Here is a 17,718-nt window from a genome sequence, read left to right on the forward strand (position 1 = left end):
TTTTTTTTAAGATTCATTTCAAAACCATAACCACCAAATCATTAAAAGAAATTTTAAAAAAATGAGATTTTATTATAGAAAGATTATGTTTTTATCTCCTACTTTTTTAAAATCCTGCAGCAGAGAAAGACTCTTTTCAATTAAAAGATAAAACAAAGTTGACAAAAAAAAAGTAAACCTTGTTAAAAAATTTAAATAAAAACTAACTTTTAAAGTTTGAATTGAAATTTAATAGAATCGAAATTTTTTTTAAAACAAGATTTATTTTATAAAACTCCTATTTTTTTCAACGTATTTTAACCAAAATTTTAAAGTAAAATCTTTTATTAAAATAAAATTAAGTTTAATATTTATTTCATTAAAAAAAACTCTTCTTTATTAGAAAAAGAAAAACCTATTTATTTTAAAACAAATTTTAAAATATCAAAATCCTTATTTTATTTTAAAAAACTTATTTAAAATTAATTTAGAAGATTTTTTTTATCTTAAAAAAAAGGTTTCCAACTAAAAGCATTTTCTTTTAAAAAAAAGTAATAAAAAAAATTTTTCTTAACAATTTTTTTTTTCTAAAAAAAATCTTTTGATAGAAACAAAAGAATCTGTTTCAAATTAAAAGCATGATTTCCAAAGCGTTTCCCTTATTTAAAAAAAAAAAATTCTTTCCAATGTATTTGATACTTACTTAAAACGCACTACTGGGAACGAAATTGTCGGACTGGAAGCGGGCTTGGAAGAAGTTGTGAAGAAGGTTGTTGCTACTGTCGTTCGCGTCGTTCCCTTGCGTCGTCGGAGGTCGTGGGTATGAAGGAGAAAAGTGGTGATGGTGGGATAAGAGAGATGGAGAGAAGAAGATACGATGATGAGTTTCTAACTCTCTACCATGTGTCCTAATGAGATGGTTCGAGAAGAGAGGGGAAGGAAAGAAAGGAGGAGATGACACGTGCCTTTGACGAGGAAAAAATCAAAGAGGAAAAACAGTTAAAAATCAAAGGTTTTGTTAAAATAAAATCTTTATTTAATTAAAACAAAACCTTTTTTTAAAATAAAATTATTTACTTAAAAATAAATCATTTTTATTTTAATAATGAAACAAAATCTAAACAAACCATTTTTTATTTTCTTATTAATAAAATTAAACATTTAAATAAATCTAACATTTTAATCTGAGTTAATTTAAACTTTATATTAAAACTAATAATAAAGTAAACCTATGTTATTCTTTAATTAAAATAAAACTCAATAAAGTAAAATACAACGATATAAATTAAAATTAAAATGAAAAATAAGCCGGACCAAATACGGTGCCTACAAACTCCATTGTATTTGTGAGAAAATTATTAATATATTAAGTGAGAAGATACATCCACTATTGACGGAAGTTCAAGCGCTGGTTCTATCAAGTATTGGAAGAGACACATCTAAAACTGAAGGGAGTTCAAATGGTGGTCTACGACACAAGGGAGTTTGGGTTTGAAAAGATTTGATCAAAGTAGGACATTACAAGAAAAAATACTTTTACAAATGCCAAAAAATGTCGAGAAAAGACCAAAAAACATCGGAATGATTTCTCTCAACGAAAAAATTTTCTCAGGAAAATTGTCAGCCTATCTCTGTTGGGTGAAAAAGTCCACTTCTCCCGTTATTTTGATGTTTTCTAGATGTTGGGAGAAAGACATTATTGAATAAAAAAATAATGAGCGTCATTGTCGAATTTGGGTCAGACCATTGTGGAGTTGTCGTTAGGCTCGCTGTGTTGGCTTTTTTGGCCTTAATCTCAAATTAATTAATTAATTAATGTTTTGATGATAACAAACTTAATTTTATTTATTGACATTTTTTGTATTTTAAAGTGTCCACAGTGTAGAACTTGTTACAACGATTCCAACGACTGTTAGATTATCCAGATCGGAGCTCAAACGAAAAAATTACAACGAAAAGAAGTTGAAAGAATGGTATGACGTGGATGTGAACCAACAACAAGGTAACATGTGACAACCGAAAATTTTACCAAAAAAAAAAATAGATAAAGAAATGAAAAAAAAAGAAAGAAAAAAAAAAGATGTTACCGTTAGGTAACTTGTACAAAGAAAGAAAAAATAATTATATATATATATATATATATATATATATAATATTTTATTATTATTATTTTATAATTATTTATTTTCAAAATCAATTATTATTTTATTCAATTAAAATCTCAACCTTTGATTTTCAATCACTAAAGATCTAATGGTCCAAATTCAATTTGGATTTCAAATTTATTTTCAACTTTTCCTCACCTATTTAAACCTCACTTCCCTCAACATTTTAACAATCATTCTCTCCCAATTTTCTCTCCAATCTCTTCATGTTCATCTCTCCAAAATTTCAAATGTTGTTCTAATTTCTTGTGAGAGAAATTTTTTTATTCGAGAAATATTTGCGCTTCCAATTTTATTTCTTTTAGCCAATTTGATGGCTTTTATTTGTAAGAATTTTTCTTACAAATTTGTGAGCAAATGTTTGTATACCCACTCTTTGAGAGAGTTTGTAAGTTCGTTATCAAATTTCATATCCTTTGTAAGGATTGCTCTTGAGCCCTAAAAAGAGCATTTGTAATGGTTTAATCCTGAACCGTGGAAAGGATCGGGTTTCTTCTTGCTCCCGGAAAAAGAAGGTTTTATACCGGTTTGACTCCTACCGTGGGAAGAGTCAAAGTTTCTTAATCGAATACCCAAGAGGCACTTGGGGAGTGGAGTAGGCTGGTTGTTGCCGAACCACTATAAAATTTCCGGTGTCATTTTCTCTAACCTTACTCTATTTAATTTTTGCAATTAATTTTTTATTACAAATTGCATAAAATTAATTGTTCGAATTTGTTATTCATATTTATGCTTAATGTTTATATTTGAATTATTTGGGTGGTGAAATTAATTAGGGTGTTTGTATTTTCAATTTATTGTTTAATTTGTGATAAAATTAATTGTTCCTAAAAAGTTTACTTATTTGTTTAAATTTGGGCCCACCGTAGTAAAAATTTTATAAAGTTTAATTAAACCCTATTCACCCCCCTTCTAGGGATGTCATACCTATTCAACACGCTGTTCATGGATGTAGTAGCTGAAGTCGTTGTCGGATTTTGCCGTTATGGTTGTCGCCGGATCTGGGTCTCGCTGCTGTGGAGTTGCCATTGTGGTCGCCGTTTGTGGGTACGCTGGACTAGATCTTGCTACCCTGGAGTTGCCATTCGTGGACGTCGTTGGTGGGGTCGTCGTGGACTTTTATTCAAACTGTTTGGCCCTAGTGCTTTATTCTTCCTTTAACCCCTTTAAAAACTTCTTGATCGCTAGAAGGCCAAATAGACCAGTTAGCCTAGTTGATATCAATGGGCGACCAATTCATATTAGTAACTATTCGACGAGAAATTCAAAGAAGAGAAAACTCAAATTTATGAACTTGTGTTGTATTTATGTACATAGTGTACAATCTCTAATGTATAATCCTCTTATTAATTCTCTCGAATGTAAACTTTAATTCAAGGGGCTTTTGAGCTTGTTCTTGAATCAATGAAGTTGATGTGTTCTGCTTCTTGCTTCTCGAAGGATCTTTGAAGTCTTCGACTTTGAGCTTGTTAATGAAGTTTTTAGGCTTGTAGCTTGATGAAATTCTCCGACTTCTAGGTTGATGAAGTTTTTCAGCGTGTTGATGTTCTTCCGCTATACAGCTTGTTGAAGTTCTTCGGTTTGCTTGGCAAAACTCGCAACTTGATGAAGTTCACAATTTGATGGAGTCTTCAACTCGTTGCTTGACAAAGTTCTTCAACTATGCAGCTTGTTGAAGTTCTTCGATTTGAAACTTGTAAAGTTCTTGGGCTTGCAGTTTGTGGATGACTCTGAATGATTGCATGCTTTGGTGTCTCCGAATATTCAATTCTTCTCAATCCTTCTAGAGAGGTGATCCCCTCTATTTATAGAGTTTTGGTGAATCTTATATGGGTCATGTGCTTAATGGGCCATAGACTTGAGCCTAATCTCTTTATAGGTTTGGAATAATTAGTTGATTTCATCAGACGATTATAAGAGAGATGCGTGATATAATTTGATTCGTCGATTTTAAAAGTAATTTAGATTATGTGTAAATTTGTGATTAATCCTAAATATAATTTTAAATTTGTGACGTGGTATTTAATAATTAGTCGAAATTTTTCCTTCAGTAGTAACAAGATGCCCCTGATTCAAGGAACCATTATAAATGCTCGTAAAATGCCGTATTGCCTCTGTCTCAATCACTAAATCCGTAATGAGACTGTTATCTTTTTTATCTGTGCTTACTGAAATAAATTTTCGACCTTTTCTAGCAGTGCACACTTTGTGAAAGAAAGATGAATTTTCGTCTCCCTCCAGCAACCATAGCTTTTTGCATTTTTGACTGCATAGTCCTGTCTTTGCTAAAACGAGGAAGCTTAACTTCGCTTTTAAGGAAAGACGAAGATGGCAATCAGTTTCGTCAAGGTGTCATTCCTCTTCCCTTTTGTCAATATTGAAAATTTCCTCTATGATGCAGGCTTTTTTTCTAAGGGAACGTTGGCATGCTGCTTTTCTTCCAATTTTTAATATGTGGAGCCAAAATTAATAATTTTTGAATAGGTGCATAGCCGACAAATGCATTAACGTTGAGGGAGGCCATAGGGAGGAGATGATCTGCTGGAAACTCTAAACTAGGATCCATAGGTCTCCAAGCGGAAAAGCGCACGAACCCCATTTTAAAGTTGGGGATTCAAGGATGATGGGGAAATGGTTTGGACAAATTCTTGGCAATCACTTAATATGGTGGAAAGATAACTTATCGAACCAAGCCTGGGAAAATAAAAATTTGTCAGTGAGATAAAGTAGGCCTTTGGGGAAATTAGACCAAGTGAATGATCCCTATGCCATATAAGGATCAATAAGCCATGCAAAATAAATAAACTGATTAAAATTGCTCATACTTTTATGAACCAAATTTGGGGAAGAAGTTTCACAGCTCCATCGATAAACATTAAAGTTTCCTCCCAATAGCCAAGAAGGATTATAAAGTGAAAGGATAGAATCCCACAGCGCAAGCGGTTGAATGCTTATGCTTTGATTTTGTTTTAAAAAAAAATAATAAAGGAAAGACAAAAACAACATAAAGAACAAGAACCTACCTTTGAAGATCGTTCTTTGACATATACATCGACACCACCAAATGATCTTACCCTCTATTCTCTAGGTAAGAAACGATTTGTGGGAACCGTCTTTTGAAAGGAGAGGGTGTTTGAGAGAGAGCTTTCGAGAGAATTTTTGTTCCTGTGCGAAAAACACTAAAGCATCATCATTTTATACTTAAACATATAAAATGTAACTTTGCATTTTATAGAGATGAAGAAGAGTGAGGGAGAAGTAACCTCTCCCACCCACCAACCTCCCACTCCCTTCATGAGATGGGTTAATTTAATTAAAATTACTTGAATTTTAATTTTAATTAACTAATTAATCAATTATAATATTAATTAATTAATGATAATAATTAAGTATCATATATTTAATTAAAGTTTTATTTGAATCATATTCAAATTTATATCTCTCTCATTACCTATAGTTTTAATGTGAATCTCATACAAATTATAACCTATAGTTTTAATATGAATCAAATTATATTAATTATTATTTGAATCTGATTCAAATATAACTCTCATATATAGTGTAATTGTAATTATGAATGTCATTCATAATTAAATTATCAATTGTAGGTAGTCTACTCTGTAGAGTTTTGCTATTCAGCCTCTTCAATTTGTAGTTTTTTTATCCATAATATATATTCATTGTATCTGCGCTCTTTAAATTATCAATTGTTCCTTCAGGGTAGCAATGAGGGATTTGAAGCATAAGTTAGCCAATCTATGGATTCTAGGGGGAGAGATATGGGGAAGGATTTGTATGAACCAATTTTTAAAAGAAAGACATTGTTGCCTCTAGTACGCCTTGTAGGATCGATATGACAATGCTAGAAAGGGCTGAATAAGGTTACTTACGAACTTGATTTTAAAATGGATGATAAAAAATAACAAAAAGTCAAATGAAATTTAAATATAAAAATTAAAGAATAGAGATAGATGACACCATAAATTTTTATAGTGGTTAGAAAATCTCTACTCCACTCCCTAATACTTCTTCTTGTGTATTTACTACAATGACTCTCTTGCAGGTGAGAAACAAACCAATTGACCACTTTTTAGGCTCAAGCGTAAATCCCATAATCATCCTTTTGCAAGTTCAGGATCCAACCTACATTGATCTTTTTCAATGGTTCAGGATCAAAACACTATGATCATTTTCAATAGTTCAGAATCAAACTACTTTCACAATCCTAAAGTGCACTCACATCTTAATATAAAATCCCAAATTAAGTGAATAAAAAATACAAAGAAAAATTACTTCACAAAGGTGAATTATTTAATTTCACAAAGAAAGAAAAACATAGACTAAGCTCCCATTCTAATTTATCTCTTAGAATAACAAAAATTAGAAAATTTTAATCTAGGAGAATAAAAATTTAAAGATTTTTTTTAGAGTAAAAATTGAAGAAAAGAAAGCTAATTTTTGCTTGATGAATTAGCGTGGAGAACGATTAATTTGGTAGTTTTAAATAGAATTTCTCATGTGAATATTGGTCATTAAATTGAGGGCAAAATTGAATGAACGGTGAGATTAAGAATAAGGATAATGTTAAAAATGAATAAGAAAAACTTAGGGAGTCTTTTAGAAGATGTGGAAATTGAAATCAAATTTATGGACATTAAGTGGTTATAGAGATTGGGAGATTTGTGGAAATTTAATTGCTTCATATTTGAAATTGCTATATGAATGTCATCTTCTAATTTGTTCAATTGTTGAATGCCACCTTGGCAAAGATATGTATATGTTATGCCACATGTCAACTTTTAAGTGTTCCAATTTTCTATTCTCACTTGCCACATAGGATTTTTCTACTAACTTGTTTTGACCATATATTATTTTTTCGTTTGAACTCTGATTTGAGCAATTCGAAAAGTGTTGGTTTTGTTTTCTCGAGCTCTATGCTATGGATACTTTGAAACACTAAAACCATTAGTAAAAAGAGTTTGTTATCATCAAAACATTTGGTACGATTGAAGATCGTAAAGCTAACAGACGCCTGTCAAGGAGAAGCTTTAATTATTTTTTCTCTATGAAGCAAGAGTGTGGAAGATGTCGTAGATGGGACATTTTCCCCCTAGATAAGAGAGCTTCTCTCTCTACTTCGTCTCTTCGAATGTAGGCTAACAAGTGACGATTAGATGTTCCCTCTTTTGTAAAAGTTTTGATTGGTTTTTAGACAGAGACTTTCATGTCATTATACTTTTGTTGTATGGAAAATACTTAGCCTCTTATCACTAAAGACCTATATGATCCTGACCATCATTAAATGTTTAACAACTAAGAGAGAGAAATGAAAAAACAAAGAATATTTTTTAAAGAAATAATCAACTAAAATGGTGGTCAGGATCATATTAATTTTTTATTGGCAAGGAGCAAATTATTTTCCATAAATCTTTGTACTTCATAAACTTTGTAATAGGTTTATGTGTTTTTTAGGCTATATATATCTAATCCAGATTTGCTAACGATCTAGGAAGGACATAGTTACCTTGGAAGAAGTAGCTTTCTGATAAAGGGTCAAATTCGTCAAAAACAGCTGTTGCATCACTTAGTGAAGGTTCCATGGATCTATGGGTGTCTAACGATTAACCATTTCTTGTTCGCCAGAAATAGTGTTCATAGTGAAAGTATCACCTTTTTCAATATGTAATCTCAATGGAAGCAGGAACGAAACCTATAAAGTTGTCCTTTACCTTAATCAAAGCTTCAACAGGATTGAGTTTCCTCCAAGTGTTTATCCTAGCTGCTTCAGAACCGCCATAGACATCTCCTAACTGCATAAAGGTATTAAGGTTCCATGCGTGCAAAGAGATTCCTCTTAATCAAAGTCATCCATTGTAACTTGGAATAAATTTTAGCGAGGTGTGAGTGACCGTATTCTAGGTTTCGAATTTGACATAGTAGGGTCCGACTGTGAACCACCTTTTATTCATACATAATAATCTTGATTGCTCAGGATTTCAAATATGTATGATGGCTTTATGAGCATGGAAAGGGTTGTATGAGGCAACTGGATCATATTATTCTTTCAGAGTTTCCATGATTTTAAGTCAGTGAAAACAACGATGGGTAATGACTACGATTTTGTCCCAAATGAAAGGGTCTTCTTCTTCGCTTGGGCCGATCTCTCTATTGATATAAAGGTTTTCTTCCAAAATGGGACGGGAAACAAGTGGATTCGTAGGTAAAGTAAGAGCATCCAAGAAAGATTTTTTAGAAGAATCGCTATCAGATGATACTGAAGTACTTTTGCTTCGAACACTTTAGAAGTTGCTTTGTCTTTTTGTGATTTAATTTCATTGAATGTAAGCAGATTTAAGAAACTAAGGCATTTCAACTTCCTTCATCGTAACCTTCTGGAACAATTATGCAGCATGTACGACCTTTGTCGTCTAATCTCTGTAGACTTCTGTTATGCAGCTTCATCTATTTGTATTTTTTTTATCTATAATATATATTCATTGTATTTGCACACTCTAAAGTATCGATTGTTCCTTAGGGTAGCAATGAGGTATATTTAAAGCATGAATTGAGCCAATCTTTGAATTCTGGGAGGAGAGACATGGAGAAGGATTTGTATGAATAACCAATTTCCGAAAGAAAAACATTAGTACCTTTACTACACTTGTCAAAGAGAAACTTTAATTCTTTTCTCTACAAAGAAAGAGGGGAAATTTGAATTTGTGACCCCTTCAATAACTGAAACTGGATAAATGATCCTATTTTCAAAAAAACCTAATTTTTGACCCCATATTCTATTAATTATGACCCCTCTCAAAATATGACATAATGAAATTACTATTGTACCCCTGTTTTAAAAAAAATCATCCCCTCAAACCTCATCCTTCGTCTAGGACGTTTCGTGGCACTCCCATCCCAAGTAAAACCCTAAACCCCCATCTCGGAGAATCCATTTCGCACTCATCCATTTTTTCTGAAGATCATTCTTTCGCACTCATCTGTAAGCGTCAGATTCATCTCGGAGGCTGCAAGGTTAGTTTCTATCTTTTACAATGTAACGAAAGTTGCTATTTTTTGTTGTATTAGCATGACCGGCGCTATCTGAAGCGACCTTATAGATTTAGGTTTAGTTTGACGTTGTGATTGTATGAGAATAAAAAATCCAGAGATTGCTTCAATCTCGGATTCTATCTCGTATTCAATCCCGGACTTTAGTGGTCCGGGAATGAATACTGATTGCATCCAAGATTGAAGCCTTCGAGGGTCCGGGACTGCCTTTCATCTCGGACTTGTCCTGGTCTGGTTCGGTCCGGGATGAACGTCGATCCCGGACACGTCCCGGTCCTGTTCGGATCCGAGATGAGATGCAGATTGAATCCAAGATTGATCTGCCTCTCATCTCTAACCCCAACAGGACCGGGACGTGTCCGGGATCGACCTTCATCCCGGACCGAACCGGACCAAGACAAGTCCAAGATGAAAGGCAGAATGAGACAACTCAAATCTGCCTCTCATCTCGGACATGTCCCGATCTGGTTCGACCCGGAACAAGTCCGAGATGAGAGGCACATTTGAGTTGTCCCCATTCTGCCTTTCATCTCGGACTTGTCCCGGTCTGATTCGGTCCGGGATGAAAGGCAGAATGCTATTTTGTTTAGTTTTTTTTAAAAGTTCCTTGTCAGTTAGCATTAGTCTGTATCTAATATGTTTTATTTCAACTTTGTTATGAACGTAGAATGAATTTGAGACTCATCATAGATCGTAATGACTGGTTTCCGGCCACGTTGACGGACCTTGCCCATGTTGATAAAACCACTACTAGGATTAAGGCCAGGCTAACCCCAACCCAGTTAGACATGTTTAGGCAAACGAGTTTCGGTCCTATTTTGGACATTGACGTTGTTTTCAACGGTCCATTGATCCATCACCTGTTGTTGAGAGAGGTTGAAGAGCCTAGACAGGACGTCATTAGCTTTGACTTGTTTGGGAAGAGGGTGTCTTTTGGTAAGCGAGAGTTCGACCTAATCACCGGAATCAGTCATAGGATGAATAGGGTAGATAATCATATTCCTGGACGAAGATTTAGAGCACGTTACTTTAAAGACAGTGTTAGGGTTAAGTGTAGTGAGCTAGAGAAGACTTTTTGGAGGACGTTTTTTACGACGACGATGATGTTGTGAAGGTTGGCATAGTTTACTTCATAGAACTTGCCATGATGGGGAAGGAGAGGAAGCAGTTCATAGATACGGCCCTGTTAGGTGTTATGGATCGGTGGGAGGCGTTCTGCAACTATGACTGGAGTTCGATGATTTTTTATAGGACGATTTGGAGTCTCAAGAACGCCCTGAAGGCAAGAGCGAACCCTTCACACGTTGAGACTTATAGTTTGTACGGGTTTCCGTATGCATTTCAGGTTAGCGAGGTTTAAGTCAACTGTATAATTTTATACATTATTTAACTGCATCATTTATTTGCCTTCCCTGGATTTCAGGTATGGGCATATGAGACGATCTCGACGTTGAGCCTGCAAGTAGCAACGAGGTTGAGTGATGACACCATTCCTCGACTTCTCAAGTGGTCGTGCACTTATTCGTGCGGGTTTCGTGTGCTGGCGAGTGAGGTTTTCGATAACACCCGGGTAAGTAATTCTCTTTTGGCTGTATGGTTCATATTTGATTTTTAATTTCAATCTAATCATAGGTTTTTTGCAGTCCAAGGTTAAGGAACACTTGTTGGCGACGGATGTTGAAGAACAACACATGGTTCGTGTCATTCTTCCACTAGAAGCTCGTGTTATACCTGATCTGCCTGTTGTACCTGATCGGGTTGTTGTACCTGATCGAGCTGTTGTACCTGATCTGCCTATTTCACCTGATCGGGCTACTGTACCTGATCCGCCCGCAGATGTGGAAATGGGTCCTCTAGAGGATCCGGTAGTAGAGGCACATGCAGTAGACGAGGCTGGACCTAGTGCAAACGACGGTGAAGGGTTAGAGAAGAGGTGGAAGAAGAATAAATTCAAGAAGAGGATCAGCAGACAGTTGAAGAGACTGGATAACTATGTCGGTGCTATCGAGGACATACTGGGTGACTTTGGAGTCGCCCTGAAAGGTATTCAGAGATACCTAAAGAAACTGGCGAAGGTACTAATTTAATATGTATACAAATTTGTTTTTAATTATTACAATAATGCTCATGGGCCAGTGTTTGGGTGCAGGGTAAATTCCTTGATCCGAGCAAGTATTTTGGAGGTGGGGGTGGGCCCCATGATGATGGTCCATCAGATGGAAGGCCTGATGAGTCCCCAAAGCAAGATGGAGATTGGAAGAGTATGGACGAGGACCAAAGGCCTGATGAGGACCAGAGGACGGATGAAGACCTGGCGACTGAAAAGGAACCGAAGTCGGGACATGGTCCGAATAGTATCGACGAGGATCCGAAAAGAAGAGAAGATGATCCAATGATAACGGACGAGGACGATGGTATGATAACGGATGGGGACGAGGATCCAAATCAGGTAACTCGTACTTATTTTACTCGTCGGATTATTTATGACCTTGTCTTACATCATGTTATTTAATATCAGGACATTACGATCGGGAGACCGCCTGATGGCTCAGAAGTGGATCATGCAGATGACCATGGACCTCGGGTGGCCGTAATTCAGGTAACCACCTTCTGTAATACTAGTATACATTCCTGATTCACATATTATAATGTGATTAATATTTCTTGTGCATTAAGATCTCACCGTTGGCAGGCAAGAGCCGGATGCTCAGCCAGATACACAGCCCACAAGACGACGAGTTAGGCGTCCATAAAAGGACTGGGCACCCGACGAGATAGTTAAGATAAGCTTAATGTCATGCATTTCGTCAATTGTCATTACTCGACCTTACGTGTTTATTGTGGTTTAGGTTGAACCGTACCTTGACCAGGACGAAACTGACCTTCAGCATGCCCCAACTGGTTGGAGGCTACGCAAGCGCCATTATTCGTGGAAACTGAAGGGTATATACACACCAACCGGCCGGCGTAGAATCACCGTGGACGCATATGACCCAGCATGTCCCATTCCTCCGCAACTGGACGGTTAGTTCCAGACATGGATGGATGACCCGGACACCGATGGACGAACTCGGTCTACTGCAGCTGGCTTACAAGGGAAGGAATGGTATCGTGATCTACTAGACCCTACTGTCCAATTGAAGGACGAGGTAAGTACCTCTTATTCCACTATCTAGTAGTACATTTGTCAATAATATTCCAATATCAACTTGTATTTCTTAAATGCAATAGGTAGTTGATGTTCTCGTCCTATTTACGGCCAAAAAGTTGGAGAAGTGTCTACATCTCTGTCGCAAAAAGTTTGCAATAGGCGACGTGCTATTTTCGGTACATACTTTTTACCGCTATTCGTTTAAACTAAAAAATACTATTTTAATTATCTGTGTAAGTAATATCATTTTGGACTTCTTGTACAGACTCTGCTGAACCGAACAGACGGTCCGTATGCGGCCATGAAACCAGGGGTCCTGTCTACGAGAATCGAATACCCCTGGAGCCAAGAGAATACCATATTTCGATATGTCTTCGGTAGGCAGTTAGACTAGAATGTGGCTTGGACTGATACAGACATTGTGTACACCCCGATCAACATAGGTGGGAACCACTGGGTGATGCTCGGGATTGATCTTGTGGAAGGTGACTTAACCATATGGGATTCACTCCAATTGGCCACTCCACTAAATTCACTCGAGAAGGAGCTGAAGCCCATTTGTACGATCCTACTTGCGGTACTACATCATGGCGGGATATTTGCAGCACGACCGGACTTGCCAGTGGTGCTATGGAGGGTGCGTCAGGTTCACACACCCCAACAAAGTAACGCCACAGATTGCGGGATTTTCTGTGTACGCTTCTTCGAGTACGATGTTACCGGGTCAAAGCTAGACACTTTGACCCAAGATAATATTGTATTTTTTAGGCGTCAGTACGCTGTACAGATGTGGGCGCGCCGTCCCATTTTTTGAATATTTATGGAATTCCGATATTGTCTTTTCTAATTCGTATTTCATTCTCGAAGCATGATACATGAAACACACAATAATAATATAATCCAATCCCCACAATAATAATAATAGTAGTAGAACACATAGAGTTGCAAATGCATGCATGCATGATTGGTTTCTTGAGATACAAGTTACATTACCAATTTCTTTAAAATCCACTTCATACATGTTTAAAAGAAAATGAACAACAGAAGCATACATTCACAATGTGGTAAGGGGTTCACTACATGTTTTGCGATTATGTCCCCACGCACCACAACGACCACACTTACGTGTTTGTCGTACCTCGCATGTGGAAGGAATCCTAGCCGTCTTCCTCCTCCCAACTCTTGGAACAGTCTTCGGTGGTTCCACCGGTATATTGACAAACTCTGGCGAACTGTTCCATGTCGAGACGTGTCCGACTGGAAATATGGGTTCTGCATAAGCCAATATCCAGGAGTTCGTCGTATATGCCTCGTCGCACAGACTATATGGATTTATATTTCGCATCGTCGCCGCCGCAATAGCATGAGAGCACGAAATCTTAAAGTAATCAAACTCCCGACAACTACACGTCATAGCGTTCAAATCAACAATCCTGTCAAGGTTGCCATCCCGTACCTGGAAATGGAACTGGTCAATGTTGTCTACAACGTGTCTCCGCTCACTATCTGAATATTCGACATACATGTTTTCTGTGTAATCGGACAATGTGGTTGATCGGGAAGCTGCAAGCGTCCGTCAATCATAGAACCAATTCTGTAACTTACCTCTAATGTGGTCAAGTAAGGCGGTAACTGGCAACTTACGGGCGTGCCTGAAGATGGCATTTATTTTCGGGTTGGGTCGGGTTGGATCGTCGGGTTGAGACGAGAGAAGGAAGGCAGTCAAACAAAAGAGGATTCAGTCGAAATCTGCAAAAATCGATTGTTCATCGTAGAGAAAATTATTCACAATTCACTATCCCAGCCGCCATCATCAGAAGAGGATCAAAATGAGGAAGAATACGCAGAATGAGAGGAGAAGAAAGGAGGGGGGGATTAGAGAAGGGATCGATTGAGGGAGAAGAGGGGAGGGAAAGAGGGAGATGAAAGGAATGAAATGGAGGGAGGAAGACCGAGAGGGAGATGAAAGAAAAAGAAATGGGATGGAGGGAGGAAGACAGAGAGGGAGATGAGAGAAGGGGGGGGGGGGGAGAAAAGAGAGAAGGGGGAGGGGGGAGGAAGGGAGGCGGAAGGAGTGGGGGAGAAGAGAGAGGGGGAGGTTAGGGTTTTGGTTAGGTTTAATATATATATATATATAATTATATATATATATATTTTATATATATTAAAAAAATAAAAATAAAGTATTATCAAGTTGGGTCGGGTCAACCCGAAAATTTTAAGGCTTAACCCGACACTCGACCCAACCCGGTCGGGTTGAGAATTTTTCAACCCAACCCAGCCCAAGGTTTATTCCGGGTTGGGTTGGGTTCGTCGGGTTCATCGGGTTGTCGGGTTTTTTGAACACCCTTAGGGAGGAGTGTGCCGGCCAAGGGGGGCTGGGGTGCACGCACCACTGTGCCAATGTAAGACAATAAAGTGAACCGTTTTATTTGCTATATAATAAATAATACTTTAGAGTAGAGGGGGGCTCAAGCCTCCTCTCGACCTAGGGTGGATCCGCCTCTGTTTGTAATAGGTTTATGAGTTTCTTACGTTATATATATCTGATCCATGTAATTTAAAAATTTTCTAATACCTGCGAATCTCCAATTTTGTTTCTAATAAACGTATCTACTATATATTAATATCATCAATTTACCGTGTTTACACCATGCACCAAATGCTTAAACCTAGCATGTAATCAATTTGTTACATTGGAAAAATACACATTTAGTTCTTCAGCCTTAAAAATAGTTCTACATGGTCCGAAATTTAAGTGACTGTTAGTCAACTATGTATTATTATTTCTCATTGTGTTGTAGAGTACATTACCAATTATCAAAAACACTTTCAACAAACTCTTAAATTTAGATTTAATTTATGAAAGCCGCACACATACTTGAAAATCTGTAAATACATAAAATAGCACTTTGTTTTGGTTAAGTCTCAAGTTTCAGATCACCAATCAAAATGAATTCAACTAAAAATGGTCAAATTTTATATCGGCAGTGACACTAAGAAATAAAGTAAGACTACAATGAGTTTAAAGTAAGGCATCCAATAATGGGACTAGAAAAAGCAAAGCTAGCTCCACAACAGAAGTTCCAAAACACATCTCCCCACTAAACAAAAACATAATTCCTCTTCTTTTTCCCTTCTCTATTTCCAAGAAAAAATAAATACTAAACAAGGTCATTATATAGATAAAAGTATTGTTTGGCCCAAAATATATACTACACTACAATCCCACCATTTCTCACCTCTCTTTCCCACACACCCTCAACAGTTGCCAACAAATGGACCAAACCCTCTTCCCTTCTCCTCACGTACTCCAATTTCTCACCACCTTCCTCCTCCTCTTCTGCTCCATCGCCGCCCAAACTTGCCAGAAAGCCTGCTGCGACGTCCCGCTCCGATATCCTTTCGGCAGCGGCAACGGATGTGGCGACCCCCGCTTCCACCCCTCCGTCGCCTGCAACGACCACCAGCAGCCCACCTTCACGACCCACACTGGCTCCTACCCCATTTCCCACATCGACTACGCCAACCAAGTCCTCTACATATCCGACCCCTCCATGTCCACCTGCGCCTGCAACCAGCCCAGCAGGGGCTTCGGCCTCGACTGGGACGCCCCCTTCGCCTTCCACCCCGACACTATCTTCGCCCTACTCGACTGCTCGAGCACCTCTCCCGTATATGACCAGGACAACGGGCTCTCTCTGTGCGACACGAGAGGTACGCCCATTTGCGGGTTCCTGTATGGGTGCAAGCCCATTATCAGCCTCGACATTCCGCTCTCCGGGTGCTGCGTGTACACGCCGGTGAATTTCGGGCCGGCTTTCGAGATGGATTTGGAGAGGCTCAAGTGCGGCTCCTACTCGGGATTCTATAGCTTCAATGGCAAGGAATCAGACGCTGAGAGCTGGAAATATGGGATTGCTCTCAAGTACAAGTTTGCGATTGACAATGTTTATCCGAGCTGGTGCTCCAGCTGTGAGCAGAGCGGCGGCGTTTGTGGGTATTCCGGCGCTGTTGATTCCTTTATATGTAACTGTCCTCCCGGATTCAACACCACCACCAATTGCTTCTTTGGAGGCTCTTATGGTCATTCTTCTAAGCTTCTTCCAAACCAACAATGTAAGTTTTATTACCAATGTTTTGCTTTGGTCATCAATTGCTTAGCATCAAAAAAAATTAAAGGGGTCTACACAAAAGAATTTTCAAAAATCCTTAATACTAAAATTATTGTACGTTTAGATTTTGGAGAGAATAATGCATTCTCCCAACCATATTTATAGAAAAAGTATTTCTAAATTTTCAAAAGTTAAACTTCAAAGTCGGCCTGACCAAGAGATTGGTAAAGTTTTGAGATCTCTTGGTCATATTGCTTTAAGGGTCTCAAGTTAGCTAGAACATTCGGGTGAGTTTAATATAAAAAATGCTTGATGTTTCTCAAGTTCGGGCCCTAGCTCTGGCTCTCATATATCACCAAAAAATAAAATTAAATTCAAAGTCTTTCTTACTAGGGAAAAACTCGGCTCCTTAAAGTTAATGATAAACTTGCTCCTTAATACCATTAAATATTTAACAACTCATTGTTATTTTTTAAGTAAATTCCTTCAAAATTTGGCTCAAAGTCAAGGAAGAACTTGCTCCTTAACTTTGAGCCAAAATTTTTCCTTCTTACTATATACCCTACTCTTTTAAAGAAAAATATTAGGTGTTTAGTGGTCAGCAATCAGCACCAATCTTTTGTCGAGAACTCTTAAATTTTTTAATAAACAGGGGGAGAGAAATGTAAGAATTTTTTTTTTCTTTTAAATTGTCAACTACACTCGCATAGGCATATTATTGAAAACTAAATGAACATATATTTGTTTCACGTTTGTACAGGGATTTGGGTGATTATTTTCTCTGGCTGGCTATTGGTTTGGATCTTCTAGACTGGAAAGGAAAAGTTGGTGGGAAGTTCTCTGTGTTTCAAAATAAGAATTTGGTGTGTAATGCTCTTAGAACTTTTAAGCATTTTTATTTGATTATTTTATTTGATGGCACACAAAAAAAGAAGCTCATGGGATCAGATTCTGTGTTTTTTTTTTTTTAAGTTGATGATGATAATGCTTAAAATCCACTACGCTGGGAATGGGAATCGTTTCATTTTCTCATGCTTTTTTAGGGCATATTCTGAAAGCAACGACACACAACACTTCCAAAAGTTTTATTCTTCACAACCTTTTGCATTATTGAAGCCCTTTGATGATAAGGCCGTCCTGATTACATTTTAATTTGTTGTGTTTATACTACAAATAATTTCGTTTTGGAGCATTTAAACATGTTTTATGAATAAAACTTAAAGTATCTCAACTAAATAATTAA

General features: G+C 37.2%; 2 protein-coding genes across 2 annotated transcripts; one reads left to right on the forward strand and one right to left on the reverse strand.

Moving 5' to 3' along the window:
* Positions 1-13,414: 13,414 nt before the first annotated feature.
* On the reverse strand, positions 13,415-13,885 carry LOC148209817 (uncharacterized). Its single transcript, XM_088126996.1, has one exon. The coding sequence runs from the start codon at positions 13,883-13,885 to the stop codon at positions 13,415-13,417; it is 471 nt and encodes a 156-aa protein (XP_087983122.1).
* A 1,596-nt stretch (positions 13,886-15,481) lies between these two features.
* LOC111024649 (Putative membrane lipoprotein) lies at positions 15,482-17,507 on the forward strand. Its single transcript, XM_022302388.2, has 2 exons — positions 15,482-16,479; positions 17,236-17,507. Exons 1-2 carry the CDS (start codon positions 15,639-15,641, stop codon positions 17,283-17,285), a joined length of 891 nt encoding a protein of 296 aa, XP_022158080.2. The 5' UTR covers positions 15,482-15,638; the 3' UTR covers positions 17,286-17,507.
* Positions 17,508-17,718: the final 211 nt, after the last annotated feature.

This window comes from Momordica charantia (assembly GCF_013281855.1).
Source record: "Momordica charantia cultivar OHB3-1 chromosome 8 unlocalized genomic scaffold, Mcharantia_2.0 BLBB01000008.1, whole genome shotgun sequence".
NCBI lineage: Eukaryota > Viridiplantae > Streptophyta > Magnoliopsida > Cucurbitales > Cucurbitaceae > Momordica > Momordica charantia.

Excerpts from the sequence above, each read along its gene's own strand:
- LOC111024649 (XM_022302388.2), top strand. The coding sequence starts at position 15,639 with ATGGACCAAACCCTCTTCCCTTCTCCTCACGTACTCCAATTTCTCACC. Across the intron at positions 16,480-17,235 it reads GCTTCTTCCAAACCAACAAT|GGATTTGGGTGATTATTTTC; the intron begins GTAAGTTTTATT and ends ACGTTTGTACAG.
- LOC148209817 (XM_088126996.1), bottom strand. The coding sequence starts at position 13,885 with ATGTATGTCGAATATTCAGATAGTGAGCGGAGACACGTTGTAGACAAC.